At 49.6% G+C, this 27,029-nt stretch overlaps 1 protein-coding gene across 1 annotated transcript in view; it reads left to right on the forward strand.

Annotated features, from left to right (window-relative positions):
* Positions 1-311: 311 nt before the first annotated feature.
* Myo5c (myosin VC) overlaps positions 312-27,029 on the forward strand; it is a 72,059-nt gene continuing 45,341 nt past the window's right edge. The window contains 11 exon segments of the mRNA XM_052730203.1: positions 312-416; positions 5,268-5,378; positions 9,104-9,269; positions 10,772-10,916; positions 14,160-14,205; positions 14,207-14,317; positions 15,558-15,701; positions 16,524-16,605; positions 17,553-17,660; positions 20,943-21,049; positions 22,863-23,128. Of these exon segments, the coding sequence (XP_052586163.1) occupies positions 312-416; positions 5,268-5,378; positions 9,104-9,269; positions 10,772-10,916; positions 14,160-14,205; positions 14,207-14,317; positions 15,558-15,701; positions 16,524-16,605; positions 17,553-17,660; positions 20,943-21,049; positions 22,863-23,128 (1,391 nt within the window).

Below are 27,029 nucleotides of genomic sequence, written 5' to 3' on the forward strand. Positions count from 1 at the left end.
ATAATTAGACGGAACCAACCCCAATATCCAGCAGGAGAGAGAAAAGCTAGTCACACCCACATGATGAAGGACAGAAAGCCACATAAACACTGCCTCCGAACCTTCACAGCCGCATGGGAAAGGCCTGTGAAGAGCAAGCCCAAACCTATTCGCGCTGTAGTGACAAACGCAAATAATGTCTCGGCAAATGACTAAAGACGGGAGGTTAGTTCTGCTGCCCTCAGAGACATCAAGGGGGACGGCCCTGAGGAAGGTCCTCAGATGTCTCCCATTGGACCAGGGTGTTGCCTGTAGGAAGAAAGGCTTCTGACATGGCTGAGGGGAAGGGCCAGGAAATGAGTGCAGTGTACGAGAGTAAGAAAGGCGGACACTGTGCACACCACAGTGAGGAGATGGTGGAGGTCCAGGATGGGAAGGTGGGAAGGTGTGTAGAGAAATGAGAACGTCACAGGGGCGCGGCCACTGTTGAGAAGGTGGAAGAATCAAGAGCTGTTCCGGGCCCTTCGCCAGCCAGCCCCTCTGGTGAACTCCAGTGTGTCCATGTCCATCCTCACGGTGATGTTGCTTTCCACCAGCTGCTCAGGCTGTGGGCTGTGGGATCCACCTCCTGCGCTGCCTGTTTGTGAGCAGAGCTGGCATATGCTTCCCCCCCAGAAAGGTACAGTCGTTTAGTAGTGCTCTTGTCTCGACCGTGTGTGAAGAACTCACAGGGGAGACTGGGAATGCCAGGATGGTGTGGCACATGAGGAATTCCTTGGTATTTTCAAGGGTCGGCTGAAACCCAGGGAGCAAGGTCAGGAGAAGTACCTTGCAGACTCGCAGTCCAGGTCCCTATCTCATAGAAGGTCAATGTTCATGCTAGTGATATTCCCATTTGATCTTTCTAACAGTCTTCTCATCCAGTGCGATTGCCCACCGTTGTCTGACCTATGGGTAGTTCAAAAACTTAAAAACGAGAAAGAGTCAACAAGCCAAATGCCAGCTTTCATTTTTTTTTTTTTTTTTTTTTTTTCTGGTATAGTGGAACTGCTGGGCATTTGAACTTGCCTTGAACGGAGCAGACCCCATGCTGTGTAGGGTCCCAGGCACAAAGATGAGGCTGGTACCACTCAGATGCTGGTTGCGGGAGTGGGAGCTTTTTAAGAGGATTCGGTCAAGCCCGTTGGGTAGGGACCAAGGAAGGAGCCACAACTAGGGACTCTGGGTGTTTGCCTGCTCATTGGTGTGGGTGGGTGGGTGGGGTTAGGGGTGGGGGGAACAGCAGAACAGGCAGAGAGTCGGGGAAGATTTGGAATGCTCTAGAAAGTGCTGGTGGTTTGTGGTGACTGCGGACAGAGTAGATTGGGTAGAGGAATCGGCTAGCAGGGTGGTTCCCAGGCTATTGGTCAAAACCTTTAGGATGGCTTTCAGCTTTTCTCCTGCTGTGGTATGCTGTGGATGCTGATGTGGGTGAGGGTGTCTGTGTGTGTACAGCTAATGGTGCATGCTGAAGATTGTCCGTGGTTGATGAGTGATGGACTGCTTAAAATCTCAGCTTCGCGGCACCTAGGGATGACTGGGCAGGGACAGGCAGAGAACCCACAGTTCTGGGTTCCAACTGAAGAGAAAGAGTGTAGAGAGGGACAAGCAATGTCACCACTCGGTCTATGTGAGTTGTCAAGGATGTTGAGGTCTGGTATCTGAAGGTGCTGGAGATGCACTTTAGAGATCCATTGTAAGATCTTGGCTATGAAGCCAGACATGGTAGTACACGCCTTTAATTCCAGCACTTGCGAGGCAGAGACGAGCAGATCTCTGTGAGTTTGAGGTCAGCCTGGTCTACAGAGTGAGTTCCAGGGCAGCCAAAGTGACACAGAGAAACCTTGTCTCAAAAAAAAAAAAAAAAAAAAAAAAAAAGAGCTCTTGGCTGTGGTCTCAAAGATGCAGGTGCTGGAGCAGTTGAGAAAGTAGCTGGAACTCTCCAGAAACACCTTAGCCTTTCTAAAAGTCTTCCCTTTTCTCATTTAGTCTAGTCATTCGCCCACCACTGTCTGCTCTTTGAGTAGTCACATGGAAGGGATGGAGATTCCGGGGAGGGGCCTCCAAGGAGAGTGGGGAGGAAGATAAAGAGGTATGATGCCCCCCTGTCTGGTTCAGGTACCCTGAGCATGGAGATTCCAATCCAGGAAGTAGGGGCAGGAGAAAGCTCCGTCACTCCACATCCCATGTCAGCCTTCAGGCCACGTGCATGGTAAATGCCAGAAGACCCCTCAGACAGGTGGGCCACAGCTCACCTGTGCATGTGACGTGGGAGGAGCTGGCATATTCTTGAGCCCATATTGCTTCCACGGCCTCTCTTTTGGCTCTTGGCCCTGCAGCGAGCTTGGCTGGCCATTCCAGGATGGAGACTTCTGTCTCACAGGCCAGAAGCTCACAGGAGTCATGTGAGAGCTGGTCACTCTGTTTGCACAGCTTGTGTGTATTTATCTAAACGCTTCAGTTAACTCTCATTATGGTTTAACGTGTTGCCTTGTGGGTAGAGGAATGTGAGGGAGGAGAGGCAATAGACTGTCCATGGAGCGGCGTGAACTGGAGTGTTTGCTTGGCGGGGCTGGGTTTCAGGTGCAGGATTCTAGATCTCAGTGAATTGACAGGGACACAAGGACCAGCAGGTATGGTTACCTAGGATACTGAGGGGCAGCAAAGAAGCGGAGCGGGGTCACGTGCATTTTAACGCTGCCTGCCACTGGATGATACTTGTAGCTGAGATGAATCCAGAAGTCACTAGAAGAGTCTGGACAGTCAGGCAGACAGTGTGTCAGGGTCATCCTCTGGGCCACACTCATTTAATTAGCCAGTTCAAGGCAGGAGTCATAGGCCCTGCTGGCATGGTGGTCCTTTAAGATTCTTTCTGGTGTGCTCTTGGACTCTCGGGGTTTGAGTTGGAACATCAGTAAAATGAAAGAATTGGCCAGCTCAGTGATCATTCAGAAGCTCCCAGGGCCCCATGTGCTTCTGGAAGTTTGAACCAAAGGGACCCCATCCTCCAGCAGGGCTCCCATCTGAGCACCTCAACTTTCTCCTACCTCACACAGCATCTGAAATAAGCTGTCTGGAACTCTCAACTTGTAGTAGATCATCCTGAGGATACTTACAGCCCTGAACATTTTTTTATAATGGCCAATTCTTGATATGTTGGGATATTGTACTTTAATAATTTATGATTTATCAGGTTATTAAAAAAACGTTTCTAATAGCTGATCTGAGGTAGGAAATGTGTGGTCATGGCGACAAAGATGTGTGTGGTGGGTGTGTGTATACCTAAGAGGCGTGTCTGTGTGCCGAAGGCTCCATTCAGGCTCCATACAGGTCTGGGTCATTGCCTGATTGCTTCTAGGTAGTCGTCCATTCTCATTTTCTCTCTCTCTCTCTCTCTCTCTCTCTCTCTCTCTCTCTCTCTCTCTCTCTCTCTCTCTCTCCCTCCCTCCCCTCCCTCCCTCCCTCCCTCCCTCTCTCTCTCTCTTTCTCTCCCTTATGACATTCATTTAATTGTTGGGGGGTATGTGTGTGCTATGACACATATGTGCAAGTCAGAAGAAATTTCCAGAATCGGTTCTCTCCTTTTATCACGTGGATCCTGGAGATCGAACTCAGTTTGTCAGGCCTGGTGGCAAACACCTTTACCCACTGAGCCATCCTGCCAGCCCTACTGTATCTCTTCTTATAAGGGCTATTCCTACAGTCCCATTAGGTCAGGGCTCTCCCTTAGGACTCCATTTACCCTCTCGGGCTCCAATCTTCAGTCACATCAGGGATCAGGACTTTGGTGCATGAGTTCTGGAATGTCACGGTTCAATAAAGCACAGTAGGATCTGCTCCACAGAGCTGAGACATGTGCACCAGTAGCCTGCTGGGAAGAGAGCTGAGCAGCTGCCTAGGGTCTTTGCCTTTCCCAAGGTGGGAATCCTCGGCTGCTGTGATGTAAACCAGCGATAGCTGAGCGATACCCAAGTCTGATGGTTGTGCCTATAATCCTTGCCCCAGAAGGCTGAGGCAGGAGGATTGCCAGTTTCAGGCCAGCCTGGAAAACATGCTTGAGACCTTGTCTCAAAATAAGAACAGTCCTGCCGGGCGGTGGTGGCGCACGCCTTTAATCCCAGCACTCGGGAGGCAGAGCCAGGCGGATCTCTGTGAGTTCGAGGCCAGCCTGGTCTACAGAGTCCCAGGAAAGGCGCAAAGCTATACAGAGAAACCCTGTCTCGAAAAACCAAAAAAAAAAAAAAAAAAAAAAAAAAATAAGAACAGTCCAAGATAATGCTGCTGTAACAATACTTCCTCGTACTGCATTTATTTGCTTGTTTTGTTTTAGAAACAGGGCCTCATGGATCCCAGGCTGGCCTCGAACTCACTGTGTAGCCAAGAGTGGGCCTAAATTCCTGATCCCCCCACCTCCACCTCCTGAGTGTTATGATTACATGCGTGTACCCCCGTGTCTTGTTTATCCGGTAATGAGAATGGAACCCAAGGTCTCATTCATGCTAGGCAAGCACTCCACCCTCTGAGCCAGATATCCAGCCCCCAAATGCTTTCCAGTTCATATTCTTATTTAGCACCCCTGTGGAGTGGACTTTGTACCATTTTATGAGTAAAAAAGGAGCGGTACAAGAAATTAAATTAGTAGTCTATTGATGGATGCCAAATCCCTCTGCCCGAGTCTCGCAGAAAGCCCCAGCTTCTACTAGGGAGCTCTCGCTTTCCTTCCCACCCCAAGCTACAGTTTTCATGGTGTATTTAGGAAACTTTGAGTTCTGCTGCCTATGAAACCAGACTGTGAGCCTGGTGGTGCACTGTAGATACACCACCTCCTCATGGCAAGAAAGGAGGTGAAAGGATTCTGAGGAGAAGGGGTGTATGTGTGTGTGTGCGCGCATGAGAGGCCAGAGGTGTACCTGTCATTTCTCTGGAGCTATCACCTTATTTATGGAGACTGGGTCTCACTGGGATCTAAGCCCACTGTTCGGCTTGGGTGGCTGACCAGCCTGCCTTAGGGATTCACTGCAGTTATAAACACCTCGTCTGGCTTCTTATGTGCGTGCCGGGATTGAACAGGTCCTTGTGTTAACATGGCAAGCACCTTACCCACGGAATATCCCCTAGCTCTAAGTGTCTTCTTAATCTGGGACTTGAACCAGTTGTCAGAATGAAAGCTTTCTGGGTCTGGGGAATCGGATGATTTGTGTTTGGGGTTTTCACGTGTTGAGATTAAACCTGTCTTATCCTGTGGTCAGTACAACAGGGTTTGGATCCCTGATCCTGAAGAAGTTTGGAAGTCGGCTGAAATTGCCAAGGACTACAGAGCTGGTGACCCGGTCCTCCGACTCCTGCTGGAGGATGGAACGGTAAGGGTCTCTGCTGCCCATGGCGTATAGTGACGTATACGGCTGTGACACAGGGGCAGAAAAGTCCTGAGGGACCGTGCAGGCAAAGCAGTATAGCAGACACCACATCCAGGAAGGCCAGCCAGTGCTGAGGATCCCCTGGTGTACGTGTGCCCTCCTGCTGCCCCCCACCAGCGGCTCATCTATAAGGGCTTCCATATTAGTCACCAGATACGTGCCCTTGCTGTGTTCCAAGTGCCCAGTGTGTTTAGTGAAAAGCCATCCGCTGTTTGGGTTCCTGGGTCTCACTCAGTAGAGACTGGGCAGGGGAAGAACTTGAAGGGAAGTGGTTTGATCCCAAGGCACAATCAAGATGGCAAGAGGGAGCTAGATGTTGGGGAGAGGGAGGAGGTGCGGGAGGAGACTGGAGAGCTGGAAAGTCAGTCTAGGATGTACAGACCACACAAGGGTTGGGAGGGTGTGTGGAGGGCACAGAGACAGAACCGGCAACAGCGAGAAAGAAGGCAGTTCAGGCTTCAGCCAAGGCTCCAGTGGGGTGTGCTGCCGTGGGGTGTGCTGCCGTGGGGTGTGCTGCCGTGGAGTCACGGCCAGAGGCCACCCCAGTCTTTTGATGTTACAGCAGCTGGAGATTTTGTATGGGCTTTAAGAAGTCACCCTTCTGGGTTCATAGCCCAGGCTGACTTTGTGCTTTTAGACTCAAGTGTTAGATGCAGAGCTGGGCCAACGATGTGCGTTCCATTGGCTCAGGGGTGGTCATCTGGGAATTGCTTATAAACACTAAATGCTGGAATTTACAAAATACACGTAGAGACACCACATGCTACTTCCAGGCATCTGGTCCCGGATACCAGGCATTTCCTGAGATCTCAGAAGTTGCAGAGCCGAGGAAGGGCCCATGCTCTGGGGTCAGGCATACCTCTTGCTAAGTCTGTATCTCTTCCTTTCCACATACAGGAAAGGAGCTGATGACCGTGCTGTCACAGGTCCTGAAGGCCAGGGACCGTCCTTGTGAGCCCATACAGACATAAGAGCACAGCCGGGGTGTTGCAGTGCAGGGCATCTCGCTCTTCGGTAGCCCCCCATAGTTCTTACCGAGTGCCACACAGGCTTCTTAGTACCTCAGGTCGCTGACAGGGCATTAAACAGGTGGCTGGGCCCAGGGAGGGAAGTCTTGGGACAGCAGCTGCTTGTGCTATTAGCAGGCTCCAGGTGACTGTGCCCCTGGCCAGGGAGGCAGAGAGAATGGCAAGCAGCCAGGGTCTCTTACCTTAACCCTTCCTTGTACCAGAGGACAAAGCTTGCTTTGTGTGGAGAATGTCACCTCTGCCTCTACTTGACAATCTCCTGTTTTCTCCTCCTCTAGAAATGGATCTCTCTCTCTCTCTCTTTCTCTCTCTCTCTCTCTCTCTCTCTCTCTCTCTCTCTCTCTCTCTCTCCTCATATTACAGCTGAACTGAAAATGAGATTGTTGTTGCATTAAAACAGACAAACGGAAGCACGAGAATTACAAGCTCCCCCGGAGGGTCTCCTTGTTGATAGTATTCTCAAACACAGCATGGGATTAGGGTGTATGCTGGCAGGGCAGATTTATCTCGATGAGGGTCATCAAGATCTGGTCCAAGGACTCTTGTTCAGTGTCCTGAACTCCCCTAGCTTCTCTCCTAATGGGAAACTGACCAACTCACAGGGCCAAGCCCTGTGGATGATGTGAGGTGTGGAGAGAGTGTGAGCCAAGCCCTGTGGATGATGTGAGGTGTGGAGAGAATGTGAGCCAAGCCCTGTGGATGATGTGAGGTGTGGAGAGAGTGTGGGCCAAGCCCTGTGGATGATGTGAGGTGTGGAGAGAGTGTGAGCCAAGCCCTGTGGATGATGTGAGGTGTGGAGAGAGTGTGAGCCAAGCCCTGTGGATGATGTGAGGTATGGAGAGAGTGTGGGCCAAGCCCTGTGGATGATGTGATGTTCTCAGGGAGTGTGACTGTCTTCCTGGCCTGTCTTGTTCAGTGTTCACCTGGCCAGCCATGCCTTCCTCAGAAGGCAGAATGGAAGCATACATAGACCATCAGGTTTGAAGGCCTAGCATTTCCCAGGAGGCAGCTGGTCCAGGACTAGGCATCCAGGGTAGAAGCTTGAGAATGAGAAGGTAGACAGGCCAGCTAGCCAACCTCCCTCAAGGCCCGGAAACTCTCTGGCCTGAGCTTCCCCTGATAGTAAAACAGGGGTGGAGGCATCGACATGCTGTTGTTACTGTGGGGTCCATTCTTCCCTAGTCTGGATGCCATGAGGGACCCCAACATCACCTTCCTCTGCTCAGCAGATGCTTTGGGGAATTTGAGATTTAGCTCCAGACTGGGGAAGTCATTCATCCACAGTTGAGGGTGACAGGGTAGCCCTGGCACAGACTGCCCCATACAAGGGCTCCTTCAGACACTTCTCATGCCCCAGTGTGTCACCTGAGGAGACACTTGGCAGCTTCGAAGCCATGAGGCACCTTAGCCTGGGTTGTCTCAGCAACAGCATCTTTCCAGGTGTACATTCCCATGGCCCCTACGGTGGACATAGAGTGGGGCCACTGGATACCTGCTCATTGGCTTATCACCCTTCATTACAGCCTCTCCAGCTCTGAGGACCCCTTCACAGAGGAGGGAAGTCAGGTGGGGGGGGACTTGCTTTATGACACACAGTCAGACTTGTTCTATGACACACAGTCAGACTTGCTCTATGACACACACAGTCAGACTTGCTCTAAGACACACACAGTCAGACTTGCTCTATGACACACAGTCAGACTTGCTTGATGACACACACAGTCAGACTTGCTCTAAGACACACACAGTCAGACTTGCTCTATGACACACACAGTCAGACTTGCTCTATGACACACACAGTCAGACTTGCTCTAAGACACACAGTCAGACTTGCTCTAAGACACACAGACTTGCTCTATGACACACACAGTCAGACTTGCTCTATGACACACAGTCAGTGCTTCGGTTCCTGGCTCCCAGTTTTTCATTACCCAGAGTCACCTAGGAAGGTTATTTCCTTTTTTCTCTACTTAACATTTCTAAGACAGGTGTGCTGACACTCACCAGTAGTGCTGAGGCAGGAGGATAGAGGGTTTAAGGTCAGTTTGGGAGAGCTATGGAGAACTTGTCTCAAAAAAAGTTGTGGGGGCTGGAGAGGTGTCTCAGTGGTTAAGAGTACCAGCTGCTCTTACAGAGGACTGAGCTTCAATCCAGGCACCCACATGGTGGCTCACAACCATCTGTAACTCCTGTCGGATCCAACACCCTCTTGTGGCTTCCGCAGACACTGCATAAATGTCATGCATATACACACACAAGCGAGCAAACACCACCACCACCCCACACACATAAATAACCTCTTAAAAAGTTGTGGAATATTGGCCGGGCGGTGGTGGCGCACGCCTTTAATCCCAGCACTCGGGAGGCAGAGCCAGGCGGATCTCTGTGAGTTCGAGGCCAGCCTGGGCTACCAAGTGAGTCCCAGGAAAGGCGCAAAGCTACACAGAGAAACCCTGTCTCGAAAAACCAAAAAAAAAAAAAAAAAAAAAAAAAAAAAAAAAATTGTGGAATATTGTTGTTTGGGTTTGGTTTTTGTGTGAGGAATGCCTCTGTGGGAGCTGGATAGGAGAAAGGAGACTGTTTAGTGGACACACCAAAGGTCTTCTCTTTCCAGGAGTTTAGATCGGTCTTTGTTCCCAGGAACTGGATTACCCTGTTGACTCAGGGTCGCTGCCTCCACTTCGGAACCCGGACATCCTTGTGGGTGAGAATGACCTCACCGCCCTCAGCTACCTCCATGAGCCGGCAGTGCTGCATAACCTCAGAATCCGCTTTGCAGAGTCCAAACTCATCTACACCTACAGTGGTAAGGAGTTCACGTGACCCCGAGGCCTGCTGTCTGGGTGTCCCGAGCATGCCAGAAACCGTGTTTATGCCGAGCATTGAGAGTGTGTGTGTAAAAAGACCCATTTGCGTGAGGAGAATCTCTCATGGGAACAAAGATAGATTATGAAGAAAGTGAACACCATCGGCTTGTGTTTGAGTTTCTCACTAGATCCCACACGTGTATTACTTCCTAGGACGTTGTCATTATTGCATTTACATTGGGAATTGCAAAAATGTAGTTCATTTCCCATGTGTCACCCCATCCAGCCATCAGAACAGCCCAGAGATGAAGGTGACTTGTTGTGAAATATTAGTTTAAGATGTGTTACATTCTTTTATGCTATGGAGTATTTGTTTAATGATGCAAAGCTGTATTGCATTCCTTTTTTTTTTTTAATTGAGGATCGAACCCAGGGCCTTGTGCTTGCTAGGCAAGTGCTCTACCACTGAGCTAAATCCCCAATCCATGTATTGCATTCTTGTATGTTGCATTTGTTTAACTCTGTAAAGCTGTGTTACTGTGCCTGCCTAAAACATCTGAATGGTCTAATAAGGATCTAAAGGGCCAATAGCTAGGCAGGAGAAAGGATAGATGGGGCTGCCAGGCAGAGAGAATAAATAGAAGAAGGAAGAAGGAAGAAGGGGGAGGCACAAGAAAAGGAGGAGAGAAGGATGCCAGGGGCCAGCCACACAACCAGCCATGGAGTAAGAAGGAAGGAAAGGTATATGGAATAGAGAAAGGTAAAAGCCCAGATAATTTAAGAAAAGCTGGCCAGAAATAAGCCAAGCTAAGGCCAGGCATTTATAAGTAATACTAAGTCTCTGTATATTTATTTGGGAGTTGGTTGGCAGGCCCCCAAAGAGCCAAGAGTAGAAAAACCAACTACAGTGACTGCCGGGTAACCAAGATTCAGAGCAATCAGTGACCTGACCCAAGTCAAGCAAAGGCTTTAGTGAGTGGCAGAACAGGCCTTCTGGAAAGAGTCTGCGGGGGATGGTGTCTTTGTCTGTGTTCTGTTGCTGTAATAGAGTATCTGAGACTGGACAACTTACAGAAAGCAGGAGTTTGGCTCATGGCTCTGGAGGCTGGGATGCCCAAGAGTGTGGTTGGTAGCACCTACTGAGCATCTGGTGAGGGTGTCCCAATGCGAGACAGAGCAGGTGTGTAGACTCACGGCCACTGTGGGTCCCCACCCTCAGGACCTCATCTGATGTTAACAATTCTCCGAAGACCATCTCCAGGTGCTGCTAACATGTGAAGGGGGTTAAGTTTCCAACCCACTGACTTCTGGGGGGGACAAGAGTGGACGAGGGAGGACAGTAAAGCCAAAGGCCTGCCATCCTCTATGTTTCCTAGCCTGTTTGCATAAGCATCAGGAGTCTGATATAAAAAGAAGTGTATTCAAGGAGGGTCTCCCACAAAGGAGCAGACGGGGTGAACCCCGTGAGAGTCCGATGACCATGCCTCACCTCTTTCCTCAGGAATCATCTTGGTGGCCATGAATCCTTACAAACAGCTGCCGATATACGGGGATGCCATCATCCATGCCTACAGCGGACAGAACATGGGTGACATGGACCCACACATCTTTGCAGTCGCAGAGGAGGCCTACAAGCAGATGGCCAGGTATTTTGCTTCCAGACTGGCCCTCCTCAGCTCTCCCAGAATTCCCTGCATTTGCTCAGCCCTCATAGTGAAAGGATGCTGTTTTGAGTTCACCTCACTAATAGGGACTGTGAGGCCGGGTGGGTGCTTTGCTGGATAGATGCAGGTGACAGGCACAGGGTGGCTGGCCTGTCCAGAGACTTTCAGGTTTTGTTTCTTGGTGGTCACAAGTCAGGCCTTCCATCTGTGTTTTCCTGCATCATGTTTGGTTGGGGAAGGACCAACTGACTCTGCACTGTGAGGTGTTTATGGTGTATGGTTTGGTTTTTATCTACTTAGGGAGGCAGAATCCACTGCCAGAGAAGCACAGGTTTTAGCCACAGGTTTGGATTTTAACCTGATTATCCTTACTTTGCTTTTCATGACCCTGTAGAATTCTGATTTTGCTACTGAACGTTTACATAAATCCTCCTGTAACAGAAACACCAGGTTCATATTTCCAGCATCATCTCCATACCCTTGGGACGGTCTGAGAGATCCATGTAATCTAACTCCCAGAGTGCTGTCTACCTCCAGGTAGGCAGTGGGCTAAAGGCAGAGCTGGAATCTGGGCCCAGATATCCTTGATTCCCATGACTGTCTTCTTGTGGTTCCATTGCCCTTGTCTATAAGATACTAGACAATAAAAACACCATCCTAACTTTGTCAAACACTTTACAGTTTGCAGAGGAGTCTTTCACACACAGTGATCTCCTTAAGGTTTTGCCACACTGTGTAGTTTATTGTCGTGCTATCATTACCCCCATCTAGCATGAGAAACTGAGGGATGGGCTCTGCTGTGTGCCTCATAATTCCAAGTACAGCAGCTGCACGGTCCTCATCTGTGAGCCAGACTCTCTAGCAAGCTCATTTCTATGGTGGGCTTTTGACAAAGGAAGCTGTGACATAAACGAGGCATGGTTCTCCCCTACAGGGAAGCCTGATGGACAATCTGAGCCTAAATTTCACCTCTTTCAAGTCGTCAGAGACTGAATGATACCCCATTCCCCTGTCCCTTCAGTGAGAGCCTTATCCACAGGGCCAAGCCAGTGCCCAGCCATCTCCTCCATATTCTAAGTCACATGGATCAAGAGAAGGGGTTGTCCTCCAGGTGACAGAGCCCCCACAGAGCAACACCGCTCATGGGACATACCCACATAGCCAGATAAGGCTGGCATACCCTTTCACTCGGGCAGTCGCTCAGCCTCTAACAATGGGGGTCATGTTCCCAAAAAGGAGGGAAGGATGGATGTCTGTGCTGCACCAAGACTGCTTCCAACCATAGCACACCCTGCCTCTGGAACTTTCTGTCTGCTAAAGACCTTTCAGAAACCCCTAAAGCACAGTCTGATGACTAGCATCCGAGGTCACAGTCTGGTCATGAACAGTGTGAGGTCAAGGACACTGAAGGGCTATGCCAGGTCCAGCTTGAATCTGTGTCACTGGGATGAATGGACTGAAGACAAGCAGGCTCATGATACACCCGCTCGGTGCTGGGCACAGCCATCTGCCTGTCTTGAGAGATGCATGTCTGGTACCTTTCTAGATTCTTTCCTCTCTTTTGAAATGAAAGGACTGGACCAGGGACTCCAGTGTCACCACAGGAAGTGTATGTCATGTGCCCCAGGTCATCTCATATGACCCCCGAGTTCCTGTCTCACACAACTGTGAAATTATGATAATTGTGCCTTTTGAGAAGCAAAACTGAGAACATATGTGAAGTGTCCACCCAGTGTCTACCACATAAGGAGTGCTAGCACCATGGTAGCATTATATCACCATAGTCCTGTGGCTTGAAAAGCTTACAGTATTATTTTTAAAGTAGCTACATTATGTAACAGTGTGTAGGCTTATAGAGCACATATGTCCTCAAATATATTTTGAATCGTTGCTCCTAAAATAATGTCAGTAGGATGTGCAGAAGTTGCTAACAGGGCTTGAGGGAACTGTCCTTAGAGCCCCCTTGGAAAGCTTGTCTGAGGCTGACAAATTTCGGGACAGTTTACTCTCTCATATAAACATGGCTCTCTGTACCTAAGCTTACACTTTATCTAAGCAGCATGTTTGATACTGGGAACCTGCTTTCCTCCTGGAAGGCTCAACTGCCAGCCCTCTGGGAAGCACAGAGCCCCTGATGTATGGGTTCCAGGTAAACAGAACTTCACACATGGCCGTGAAATCCATTCTCCGAGGCAGGAACGTGGCCACTGTAACACAATGCTGGAAGGCTCCTGGGAAGTCTACACCCGGTTTCCTGTCTTCACACCTTGTCTTCTCCCTTGGCTGATCTTGCTCGGAATCCTTTGGTGTGGTCGATTCTAGCTATGGTTTTGACTGTGAAGCCTCATCCTTCTAGTGGCTGCTGACCTTGGCCTTGGGAACCTCAACACACAGGGACAAGGGATATAGCAGGAACAGTGTGTGTTCTCTGTGATCACATATAAGAAAAAGCTAGGAAGCTCACTGTTTGAACCCATGAGATAGTTCCCTTCCAGTTTGCCAGACCTTTTTATAAATTAGGTAGGTAGGAAGGTAGGTAGATTAGATAGATGATGATAGATAGATAGATAGATAGATAGATAGATAGATAGATAGATGATAGATAGATAGATAGATAGATGATAGATAGATAGATAGATGGATGGATGATAGAAGATAGATAGATAGATAGATAGATAGATAGATAGATAGATAGATAGATAGATAGATGAAAAGAAGATAGATAGATAAGTAGATAGATAGATGGTTGGATGGATGGATGGATGGATGGATGGATGGATGGATGATGGATAGATAGATAGATAGATAGTAGATGGATGGATGGATGGATGGATGGATGGATGGATGATAGGGCCTTTTGTTTTGCTTTGGTTTGTTTTTGTTCTTATTGTTTCCTGTTTGAGACAAGGTCTCATGTAGTCCAGATTGGCCTCTAACATCCAGTATAGCTGAAAGATGACCTTGAAATTGAAATTCTCCTGCTTCTGCTTCCTGGGTGCACCACCATGCCTGGCTTATAGGGAGCTGACAGTCAAACCCAGGGGTTCACAGTCGCTAGGCAAGCGCTGCACTAGCTGAGCCGCATCTCCACTCCCAATCAGTTTCTTTTCCAGAGACAGATCTTGCTATGCTACCCAGACTGGCCTTGAACTACGCTGCCTTTCCATGGAGAAAAGTTAACCTGTCTCGGCATATCTTAATGCATCTCTTGTGTGTTGGTTTTAGGAACAATAGAAATCAATCCATAATCGTGAGTGGGGAGTCAGGAGCTGGGGAAGACTGTTTCTGCACGCTACGCCATGAGGTACTTTGCCACTGTCAGCAAATCCAGCAGTAACGCCCACGTGGAGGACAAAGTCCTGGCATCCAATCCCATTACTGAGGTGGGCAATGCACCACTGCAGGAGATGCTGCGGGTTGGCGGCTTGGGGAGGAGGTAGCCCTGTGCGTGAGCTGTGCTTGCCATAGAACTTCCTGCCTTTAAAGACCAAAGAAGCGGGTGTGGGGGAGCAGGGATACGAGTTCTGGGGTAAGACTGGAGGAGGTGAGGCAGAGTGGTGACTGCCAGTGTTCTCTACCTACAGCTTGGGAGGGAGGGACCCGGCGCGTGGCTTGGAAATGGAGTCTGTGGGCAGGATCTGAGCCAGTGGGGGTAAAAGGTTAGCTCAAGTGGAAGTTTATCTGCGTGAATAACGGCCAGGGCCCACCCACATTGGACTTCAGATATGGGAGAAATCCACAGAGTCTGCTTAAAGGGCAAGGAATTTATTAGGAGATAAAAACTCATGACAGCATGGGGTCCTGGAAAGCTGAGCTTTGGTCCATGCTGTTCTTCTGCCTGGTCCATCTCAGCATCCACAACCATGAAGGAGAGCCAGCTGCCTACAAGCATCCCAGGTCTTAAGGGTCCACGAGGCCACACCCCAGAAGCGTGTACTTCAAGGTCATAGGCAGATGGAGCAGTTACCTGCTGCATCTCTACGGGCAGTGCTTCAAGGTCATAGACGGAACAGCTACCCACTACAAGGGACCCCAAGGCCAACTCTGTATACCTCACAACATGAGAAGAGGATTATGGAGAAAGGGCTGAGAGTGTAGCCTGTGATCCCAGAGCACTCTCCCTGGTCTCCAAATCAGAACCTTCAGAGACCTCCACTGCCTGCTTTGTTTAGACCATTGTAGGGCAATATCCAACATAATGGAAATAAGTAAGACCCAGTCTGTAAGATCTGTGCTAACGGAAGCATGTTTTTAAATGGAATAAACACACAGACAGAGAAGGAACTGAGCAAGCCTTAAGTGCACGGCAGAGGCACAGGCTGGCACATGGAAACATAGATTACCCATCCAAGAGAGTAACAGGAAGGCAGTCCAGAGAAAGTGTCATGTGACCTGCTAGTGAATGACTGTAGAGCTATTTAAGGTTTGTGTTCCCACCAGACTGTAAGCGCCATGAAAGTGGGACCACATGGGTTAGGGTCACTCTTGCTGACCAAGCCCGGAGTCCATGCTCCTTCAGACTCAGGGGAGCCAGGCTGTCCTTCCGCAGCCTGCCCAGCCTCGCTGCTTGAGGCAGGACTGTCCCTGATCAGCGCTCCAGGGATGCTCAATGCTGTGTTCTAGGCTGTTGGAAACGCCAAGACGACCCGAAACGACAATAGCAGTCGGTTTGGGAAATACACAGAAATCAGCTTTGACGAGAGAAATCAGATCCTTGGCGCCAATATGAGAACCTACCTCCTGGAGAAGTCCAGAGTGGTCTTTCAGGTAAGGACGAGTGTCAGGTCCCCTGTTGCCAGCTCTAAAAGCGTGCATAGGCTCGTGAGACAACCCTCGAGGTCTGCGACCTGAACAACCGGGTTTGGCTGCCTGTCCTTTGAGTTTCTCCATAAAGCCTGGCTGTCCTGGAACTAGCTCTGTAGACCAGGCTGGCCTCGAACTCATAGAGATTCCCCTGCCTCTGCCTCCCAAGTGTTGAGAATTAAAGGAGTGCGCCAGCACTGCCAAGCTTGTTCTTTAAAAAAAAAAAGTTGATACGTAGATGCAACCTCGTGTGTTGAAGAATTAAGAATAAAGGTTACTGTTTTTTTAATTGGGGAGAAAAGAAAAGTCTTACAGTTTAAAAATCAAGTGTATCTTTTTCAAACACAAACACTGAAGCAGGCAGAGCCGCCTGCCTAGCTTTCCTGTGGGAGGATTAGAGCTGACCCGTGGGGGCGGGGAGGGAGACAAGCTTTTCTGTGATTAAAAGGGAGAAACTCCTTAAACACATTGGTCAGAGCAACAGGAAGCCTTGAGCAGCCCAATGACATCTCAGAAGTTGCTGCTCATGAAAATCACACCATTCCTCTGCATGGGCTATTTTCATGTAATAAGGTTTTCTGGGCCTTCTGCTTGAAGATCATGTCCTGCCCCCCAGTTCTTACTCAGTGACAAGGACAGCCAGCTGTGAGCTGGCCAGAGGAAGCTGGGTCCATCCCCCAGGGAATCAGCCATCCATACTGGCATCTAGGGGCCTCAAGTTGAAACCCTGGCATTTTCATTGGTTAAGGGGTTGGTGTAATCTGGGACCTTTTCTTTCTTTTGCAGTCAGAAAATGAGCGGAACTACCACATCTTCTATCAGCTCTGTGCATGCGCACAGCAGTCAGAATTTAAACACCTGAAACTAGGTATGTGGCGGGGGGGGGGGGGGGGGGGGGGGGGGGGGGGGGGGGCGGATGAAAGGGTTCTTTTCTGAAGGCGTTTAAATTTTTAGTTTATTATAACACAACTTAAAGAACTATTTTCTCTAAAAATATAGGACGAGCTTTAGAGCTGAAATGAATGCATTAGGAAAATCAGTTGGGCCAGCTGTAGCATGTGCATTGATAGTCTCAACACTCAGAAAATAGAGGCATAAGGATCACCACAAGTTCAAGGCTACCTAGGACTACAGAATATAATACTGTCAGGGAAAAAAAAGGAAAGAAAGAAAAGAGAAAGGGCTAGGAATATATATATACTATATTATTCTTAATAATTTATTTTTATTTTATGTTTCATTAGTGTTTTACCTGCATGTACATCTATGAAAGGGTGTCAGAAGCCCTGAAACTGGAGTTACAGACAGGTGTGAGCTGCCATGTGGGTGCTGGGAATTGAACCTGGGTCCTCTGGAAGAGCAGCCAATATATCTCAGTCGAGTGCCCACCCAGCTGCATGAAGCCAGGTTCAGTCCCCTGCCCTGCAAATACCAGGCATGGTGTGCATGCCTATAATCCCAGGAGAGGTGGAAACAGGAGCGTTGGGAACTAACACCAGAGCTTTCACTCAGTCAACCCTGCTTTGCTGTCCAATGTGGGACCCTGAGTGAGGCCTTCGATTTCCTGATTCTCAGATTGTAAAATGTTTGATAGTGCCCATTAAATATGAACTTCCTTTCTTGTTCCTTCCTTCTCCCCACCCCCATCTTTCTCCCTCTCTCGGACAGGATTTTATGATGTAGTCCGAGGCTAGCCTTGAACTTAGTTCTGGGAAGTAGAGGAAAGCCACCATGCCTGGCCTTTTCTTATTTCTGATGGCCATGTATGTCCAGATTTCTGAGCTGTGGGTGGAATTAATTGTCTTGTCTGCCCAGGGAGCGCTGAAGAGTTCAACTACACGAGAATGGGAGGTAGCACTGTCATTGAAGGTGTAAATGACAGGGATGACATGCTGGAGACGCGAAAGACCTTCACACTACTGGGTAAGTGGCGACATCATGCTAGCCAAGGAAGTGCACACACTCAGGGCATGGAAGAACATGGCTGGGGCGCTGGAGAGGTGGCTCAGTGCTTAAGAGCATTGGCTGTTCTTCCAGAGGACCCGGGTTTGATGCCCAGCACCCAGGTGGCAGCTCACAGCCACCTCTAACTCCGGTACCAGAGAATCAGAGTTGTCTTCTGAACTCTGAGGGCACGGCCAACACTTGTACACATAAAATAAGCAAATTTTAAGATAAAGAACATGATGGGGGACACTGACTTGGCTCTCCTCCAGCGCCAGCCCTGCACACAGGCCTAGAGTCATAGACACCGTTCCCAGCCTTGTACAGAGAAGCAAAGACCATTGATCTGCCACCTACGAGGGCTGCTAATGAGCAGGTCCACCACTGTACTGCGTGAGGTGTCAAATGCCTCAGCCAGTGACAGGGATGTAATCTGCTGTTTCCAATGAGCTTGCTACTCAAGGCTATTGCCTGCTGGTTGCTCTTTCCTCGCATTGCCTGGGTACCGCCACATTAGACACACAGAGATAGAAGGTTGCCCCCGTTTCTGCCATCTGCCGCCCTTCCCTTCCTTCCCTGCCATGAACCGCCACTGTGACCCTTGGTCTCTGTCAACAAGTCCACACCTCAGGCTCCAGGGACGAGACCTGGCACGCTCATTCCCTGGTGTCTGATATTGGGATGACTTTGTCTCGGGAGACATTGTGACCTACCGAGGTTTAAAATTTGTCCACATACGGTGCTGGTGAGGCTGCATGTTTTGTCTCTGAAAGGCCTGGTGCCAAGAGATTTGGCTAAAGACGACAGCATCCCAGTGGGGTGCTCCAGGCTCTGCAGTTTCTTTGGTTTTCTCGGTCATTTATGTGTCATTTATCATATCAACCACCTGCAGGTTCTCCAGGCTCACCTGTTGTTCAACTCCCAGACTCATGAGCTGAAATCCTCTATGTGTTTATGGGCTGATATCTTTCATCTTTGGAGCAGAGAAGGTTTTTTTTTCTTTTCACTTTGTTTATTCTTTGTGCCGTTCACATCATGCATCTTGATCCCATCCATCTCCCTGTCTCTTTGTATCTGCCCTCTGCCCCTTCCACCCCTGCCCCCAAATAAAACAAAATAAAATTTAAGAAAATAAAAAAAGAAAAGAAAAGAAAAAATCTCATTGTAGAAGCTGTAGTGTGACACAGTGAGTCACACAGTAAACCCTTTAGTCCACACATCTTTACTTGCATGTGTTCATTGCAAAGAGTCACTGGTCTGGTTCGAGGCCTCTGGTTTCTGCTACACTCTCAATGCTGGGTCCTCACTGGGACTCCTCTTGGAGATCCTGTTGCTGTCCTGTGTCATGGAGATTCTGTAGCTTTGAGTCTGCAGGACTAGTCCCTTCACGTGCTCCAGCAGATCCTAGATGGGATGGATGTTGGGCTGGGTCAACTCATAGCCCTGGTTCTGGACCTGGGTAGCAAAGCAGAGAAGATTTGCAGATCCTTTAGGAATCTGACCTTGATGATCCAGAACCCCAAGGTTCCCTCCACAGAAAGCTTAGGTGGCATCAGCTGCTCTTCTCTGGCACTCAGGGCCTAGTGTTTTGCTGGGTAGCAGGGATGGTGCTGGCCTCCATTCTGCTCTCTCTCCAGCATGGACCAGGGAACTTGGACAGTGATGGGAGGGCCCCAGCATCTCCTCATGCTCACAGATTGCCACAAACATGCATGGCTGCACCCCGATCAGCACAGCCCACTCCACAGCTGGCAGCTAGACACATGGTCCTCCTAGCAGCTGGCTTGGTTTATTTTCGGCACCAGAAAATGGGCCAATTCCCTCTCTGTGTATTCCACATGTATCAGTCAAGACCCCAGGGGTATTATATGGCAACATCAAGACAGGACCAGAGAGGGAGAGTTTATGAAAGGACCAACACAGAGAATGTGACTGAGGTCCAGAGAAGCCTCCACAGACAGCAGGGACCCAGGAAGAGTGGCAGAACTGTTCTTTGCTTCTGCCTGTTCAGTTCATTGCTGTTCTATGAGCCTGAGAGGAGACTTAGGTAAACTCAGTGCCAGGCCAGGAACAGAGACCTCTGTCTGGGAGGCCACACTGCTCTGAAGAGCCAGGGAGGACATGCTCAGAGCTTCCTTCTCCGGCTCTGACTTCTGCTCATCCTTCTCTTTCCTCTCCTTCTGCTCTTCCTATTGGTCCTCCTCCTCTTCCTCCTCTTCCTGCCCCTTCTGCTCCTCCTTTATCTCCTTCCAAAGCTCTCCACTGAGCAGACCCAGCCAGAGACCCAAGGACACAAGAGCCCATTGCCTTGGGTCCACAGTGGGTTGGTCTGTGGGGCCTGGGGGCAAATGGAATCCTTCCATCATTTCATCTTAAGAAGGATTCTGGGAGCTCGTGAGCAAAGAGAAAAGAAAATCTTTAAAGTGAAGTGTAGAAACTGCACCAGAGCCTAGACTCCTGGGAACCTGACTTAAAATAGCTGCTTAGATCGTTGGTTTTGTTGTTGTTGTTATTGTTGTTGTTGTTTTGTTCTGGGGTTTGTTGTTTTTTCTTTGAGATGGGGTCTTAGGGTAACCTAGTCTGGCCTCAAACTTGCTGTGTAGGATGGTCTTGAACTTCTAACCCTCCCGCCCCCACCTCCTGAATTACAGGAATATTCTACTGCACCTGGTCCATGGGATGCTGGGAATCAAGTCCAGGGCCCCTTGTGTGCTAGGCAATCACTCTACCAACTAAGCTATACCCTTAGCCCCAGATATACATTGAACTCGCCAGCATTCCAGGAGAGAGGAGGCCCCACTGCAGCATTCTTTATAAGGGAGGAACTGGGAACAGCTTGTCACTAAGCCCACTTCAGATCCCTGCCTCATGACAAGTCCACTTCAGATCCCTGTCCCATGACAAGCCCACTTCAGATCCCTGTCCCATGACAAGTCCACTTCACACCCCTATCCCATGACAAGCCCACTTCACACCCCTGTCCCATGACAAGTCTACTTCAGATCCCCTGCCCCATGACAAGCCCACCTCACACCCCTGTTCCATGACAAGCCCACTTCACACCCCTGTCCCATGACAAGCCCACTTCACACCTCTGTCCCATGACAAGCCCACTTCACACCTCTGACCCATGGCAAGCCTACTTCACACCCCTGTCCCAGTCCTGGCACTGGAACTGGAGAGTCTTGGGAGAATCCAGGGGCTGTATTGCAAAGCACAGAAGAATAGCAGTGCCCTGACTCGGGGAATGTTTGCTTTCAGGTTTCAAGGAAGATTTTCAGATGGATGTTTTCAAGATCCTCGCTGCCATCCTACATCTGGGTAATGTGCAGGTCACCACCGTGGGCAGCGAGAGGTCTTCAGTCAGTGTAAGAGCCTTGTTCACTTTGCTCTTCCTGGGTGCGAAGGTCAGTGGTAACTGCTCATGGCTCACTGGCCTTCATGGACGAGCACCAGCCATGGTTGGACCTGCCAGGCAGACTGGTTTAGCAGGAACGAGGAAGAAAGCTTACTCGGTTGTCACAGTGCGTGCGTGCGTGCGTGCGTGCGTGTGTGTGCGTGCATGCTAGCTATATGTTCTTTTATTCGACAACTATCTATGGAGCCTACCTTGTGCCAGGGGTTGTTGTAAGCTCTGTGAAGCAACATCAAACGAAAGAAGCCCTGACCTTGCAGGAGGTGCAGGATCTGCAGAGAGTAGGGAAGCCTGCCATAGGCTGAGGGTAGGTACCCAGTTTCCCTCCTCCTTGCAGCTCTGCCGTTCTCCTGGTGACCAGGTGACCAGGATGTACTTCTGCCCCTCCCACCAGTGTCCAGACCTCACAGAGTAGTCCTCAGATGACTCAGATATTGGGAGAGCTGTCTATAATGTCGTTATGACTCCCTCAAAGAAGCTGGCCTCTGACCTTTTCCTCTCAAACTCCCACAGAGTAAACATGGTTCCCATCCCACAGACACAGTCACACCAAGCTCTGTCATTCCAGGTTTGCCATGGAGGCAGCATCTTGGAGAGGGAAGAATACTAAGACTTTTTTTTAAAAAGATTTATTTTTATTTTATGTGCATGAATGTTTTGCTTGCATGTATGTCTGTGTACGCTTTGCATGCCCGGTGCCCCAGGAGACCAGTAAGGGTGTCAGATCCCCTAGAACTGGAGTTGCAGACAGTTACGAGTTGCCGTGTGGGTGGTGGGGCTCAGACCTGGATTCTCAGGAAGAGCAACCAGTGCTCTTAACTGCTGCACCTTCTCTCCAGCCCCAGTTAAGACTTTAGAAAAGGTGAAGCTTACAATTATTGGTCCTGGCTTTGGTACAACGTACAACTCGTTTGTCTCAGGAGCTTAGAACAGCAGACAAGCTGAGCTTGGGTGAAGCTCCCCTCTGAAGTCAGCAGGCTGCTGCCTCTGCGCATCTCCTGCCCAGCAGCCCCTCTAATGAAGCTTTTTACTGCGAGGCTTTGGTCCCTTCTTAGACAAGGGCTCTGCCAACCCCTTCCCCGGAGAGGAGGTCAGGCTTGGCCAGAGGGAAGTATTGTGTTGGTGTGGTTGGTGTGGTAGCAGTCGAAAGGGTATGCGGGGCGGGGCGGGGGGAGGGGGGGCGGGGCAGGGAGGAGGTGGCAGGACCCGTTTGGGGTTTAGATTTCTTTTTTCCCCTCCACTTTCTGGGCATTTAAAGGGCAGTCACGGTGTGAGATTCTGCCTGCCTTGGGAGGAAGGTTGTCGTTCAGTCACATGGACTCACACTCCCTGGCCAAGTGACAAGAGCTGGAGGCGGTGCATGCTGGCTCAAGGCAAATACCATCCCCTGACGCCTGCTGCAGGCCAGTAGGGCATCTCTCATGTCCAGACTCAAGAGAAAAAAGTCGTTTTGTGTGTCGGGAGAGTCTCCCACCAGCCCTGGTGTCAAATGAGAAGCTAGCTGAGGCTGGGGACTCCCACCAAGTCCGTCCGGTGGCCATACCTAGGCATCTTTCAGGGACGATCACTTAGGGGCCACATTAGGTGGGGTAGGGTTGTTGCACAATCCTTTGCTGACCAGAGTGTGGCTGAAGAATGGAGGGGGCAGCGTGGACATCTCACACAGCTTCGCGTCTCTTGCACAGGGAGGGGCCTTGGCTAGATGGGGCAGTATTAACTATGGACGGCTGGGTGGCTCTGATGGGGCTTGTGTTTGTTTCTTGAAGGAGGATGACAGGCACCTGACGGTGTTCTGTGAGCTCTTGGGCCTGGAGACAAGCAAAGTGGCTCAGTGGTTATGCAATAGAAAAATTGTGACCGCCTCGGAGACCGTGGTAAAGCCCATGACCAGGCCTCAGGCCATCAATGCCAGGGATGCACTGGCCAAAAAGATCTACGCTCACCTGTTCGACTTCATTGTAGAGAGAATCAACCAGGCACTGGACTTCTCAGGCAAGCAGCACACTTTTATTGGTGTTTTGGACATTTATGGGTAAGATTCTCTTCTGTGTGCCCGCCTTTCCTCATTGAAATGTCAAATGCCCTGTTATTTTTAGGTTGCTTCTTTCCACTTGTTTTGCATGATTTGAAGATGATTTTTTTTTCTTCTGTGTTTCATGTAGAGATGTTAAGTACAGCTCTTGGGTCATAGTGTCCTTTCTGTAGAGAGCATTAAATAAATGATGAACAAGGGCTAGGGGGCTTTCTCAGCGGGTAAAGCGCTTGCTATGGGAACATGCATTCGGATCCCAACACCCACATAAAAGGCCAGGCTCAGCAGAGCACGGGGAAGGGAGAGGAAGGCCAGCCTTGCTCAACAGATGGGTTCTGCATTCAGCTAAAGACCCTGTCTCAAAAAAATAGGCTGCGAGCTACAGAGGGAGATACCTAACGTCAGCCTACAGCCTCCATGTGTGCACACAGATGAGCACATACATACACATACATGAGCACACATATACAATAAATGCTAAAGTAATGATGGCCAGCAAACCTCACTGGGTAACCGTTCCTGTGGTAAGTGGTTTCTCGGTCCTCCTGGAAGCACCCCCACTTTAGAGATGTAACAACCAAGGTTTGGGAAATTAAGCTGGTCCTTTGGCAGGAGGCTGTGGTCTCTCCTTCCATCCCCTGCAGGCCGGTGAGCTGCAGAGCCCTGGAGTCCCTTCCTATGCCCCCAGGGAAATGCCAGTTAGGGTAGGCTAGCATCCTCCCAGTCTCCTGCCCTCCCACACCTACATTCCTGTCCTTTCCTGGGTGATAAGGGCCCTGGTTCACCCCACCCCTCCTTCAGTCGCTCCACCCCTCCTTCATACAACACAACACTTGGGCCACCTCTCTCTGCCCTGTCCTGCTGCTGAGGGACCCCAAGGAGCTTTCTGGCTGTTAGCAACTGGCCTCTCATGTCCCAGTTTCTGCCAGTCTCCAGCACCACACCAGGCTTCTCGGGGGAACACTGAAGACTTGTCCCGTGAAAGGCATTGTGGTTTCTACCAGCTGGGGTCTTCCCCACACAAAGGGAAGGGCCTGGGCCTTCACACGCCTGCCGCTGCCCACAGAGAGAAAGAGCAGAGGGCAGAGGGACACGGGGCAGCGCTTTGTCCTTGAACTTTCACCCAGGTAGAAAGCCAGCAGCTGTTCCTACACCTGTTCCAGGTAAAATGAGATACTCAAGGGAGTGACTGTTTAATGTAGGTCTTTAGTGACTACTCATGGCTTACAATGGAAACATACCAATAGTTTGAAAATACTGATACATTACTGGGATAGGCTAGTAAATTATTTACCCTATCTTAGCCCAAGAAACAATTTGAGTAACCAGTGAAAAAATTGAAAAAAAATTAGTACCTGGTTTAAAATTCTTACATTGAGGTGGGAAGTGATTGTTATATTTTCTTGAACTTGCCTTTAAAAATAACAGACTTTTTACTTTAGGAGTATATTTCTTCATATGTTTAAAGATGTATGTTATTTTTATAATTATGTGTGTGTGTGTGTGTGTGTGTGTGTGTGTGTGTGTGTGTGTGTGTGTAGGTTTGTGCATGTGTGAGTGCTGATGCCCATTGGGTCTAGAAGAGGGCGTCAGATCCCCTGGCGTGGAGTTACAGGCAGTTGTGAGCCACTCAGCATGGGACCCAGGGACTGAGCTCTGTCCCTTGCAAGAACAGTGCACAGTCTTAACTGCAGAGCCATCTCCCTGGCCCCTTATTTTATACCTTTATCTAACCAATAAGTACTTACCAGGTACTATGTGGTGAAAGGTCCTTGACCTCTGCGACGCCATTTTACTGGTGAAGGAGGCAAGGAAGGAGGCAGGGTGACTCCTGTGAGAAGAATAAAGGGTGTGTGTGTGTCTGTGTGTCTGTCTGTCTCTGTCTGTGTGTGTCTGTTTGTCTGTGTGTGTCTATGTGTTTGTCTATGTGTGTGTCTGTGTCTGTGTGTGTATGTGTGTGTGTGTTTGTCTGTGTCTGTGTGTGTCTGTGTGTAGGATAAGTAGGGGTAAAGACAGAAGAAGAGAAATGGGTGAGTAGCAGGACAGAAGAGAGATTCAATCCACAGAGTTCCAGACCACTGTAATGAAGAATTTGGATTTTGCAGCTAGGTGGCCTATTACATGATAAGAGTACTTGCAGACTGAAAAACTTGTTAGAGTCCATTAAAATTTCTAGACTAAACTCTTCTATAGCTGTTTATAAAAATGGTGCATGAATTCATGGCTCCCCTCTAAGTGGCAGGTTTGTGCCAAGGGTGACTCCTTTTCCAGTCTCTGGCCTCTGTGTTCATCCGGGTCCTAGCGTATCCTGTGGCTCCTGAGGGAACTGAGCTCAGCTTAACTGGAATGGCAATGGCTGCCAGGAAAGTTAACACCCTTGAACATAGCTAAAACTACAGCTGGGAGCTTTGAGGTTCAAAGTGAAGGATGATTTCTGATGCCCTGGCCTGCCCTGGGTTTATGTTCTTTGGACCAGGGTTGGAAATGACTGGGTCTGAGGTTAGACCTCTGGGCTAAGCTCTCCAGAATTCCAGCTACACGTTTTTAGAGCTCTGAGGGCCTCTCCTGCAGGACTATCAGGAAAGTCATTTGGAAGAAGTCCCTGAGGCACTTAGAGTCTTAGGTCCTGGTCCCAATGCAAGCCATTGACACAGACTTCAGCTCACAGTGCCTAAAAAGAATCATCATCTGACAGTCTGCCCTATTATGGGAAGCCAAGCTCTTGGCCCTGGCCTGAGGTGCCTCCAGGTCCAATCCAGACTCCACTTCAGGAACTCTAAAAATGATGTAAAAAACTGGTACAGTCAGCTTTCAGTTACCCTGGACTGTCAGGAACCTCTGGTGGGATTGGCAGTGGCCCCATAGGACCAGAGCCATGGGGGAAAGCCTTGAGCAGGGGGAGGAGGGTGGAGGACAGGGACTCAAGCTGCCTTTTGGGCACCATTTGCTGCTACCTCCGTTGCTGCCTCTGGAACTCTGACCCTCATGTGTAACAATGAAGTCACACAAATCCTCCACCTGAGGCAGAGTTAGAGCAAAGAAAGGTGGGGCGTACAATGGCAGGCATCTCTTCAGGCTTCCTCCCAGCAGGGTGCTCACCTGGCCAGGCAAAGGACTTAATGTACACCATAGCAAAATGAACACTGCTGTGTCCTCTTGAGAATCAGCTCATGGGAAGCCCTGGCCTGGCTTCATCCGTGGCCACAGCTGGCAAGAGCTAAGTGAGGCTGTTCTTAAGACACAATTCTGTTTGTCACAGGACCCAAGGGGTTCACTGCTGTGCAATAATAACCAGCCAATCCCCCATTGCTGTCTCCTGCCGGGCTGCTCCAGGCTCTGGAGTTTACAACTCCCTGGTAACCTTGGAGACAGCTATTAAAGCTTGAAAACAAGGCGGAGATGTGTGTGGCTTCCTGCTGGGCTGAGGTGTGAAGTGACCTCGGAGTTTTGTTCCAGGAACTCTGAAAGCCAGCCTTGGGAAGGCAGAATTGTCCTGTGTGTCCCCTCGATGGGCAGGGAGAAGGGAGAGACTGTGTCTCCGACTGAAAGGCGTCACTGCCAGCCAGGCTCAGTTTACTTACTCTCGGATATTTCCCCTTTCTGCAGAGCAAGGCCAGTAATGCTGACACCCGTGTTCTCCGGATTAACCGATACACCCCATGTGACAGGCCTACCGTAATGCCTGGCTTAGGGAAGGTGAATCATGTACAGTCAGATTCCTTCCGGGGAAACAAGCAGGGTGGGAAAGGGTAGTTTGTCAGCTGACTCTGACTGCCAGTTTAGTAGGAACCAGTCACTTTGAAGTGGTTTAAACTTGCCCACAGCATAGCAAGCCTCTTAAGCTATGGAATCATTAAAAAAAAAAAAAACAAAACTGCTAAGCTATAATGAACGTCTGGGT

Source organism: Peromyscus californicus, unplaced genomic scaffold (genome assembly GCF_007827085.1).
Source record: "Peromyscus californicus insignis strain IS unplaced genomic scaffold, ASM782708v3 Scaffold_11__1_contigs__length_118956290, whole genome shotgun sequence".
Taxonomy (NCBI): Eukaryota; Metazoa; Chordata; class Mammalia; order Rodentia; family Cricetidae; genus Peromyscus; species Peromyscus californicus.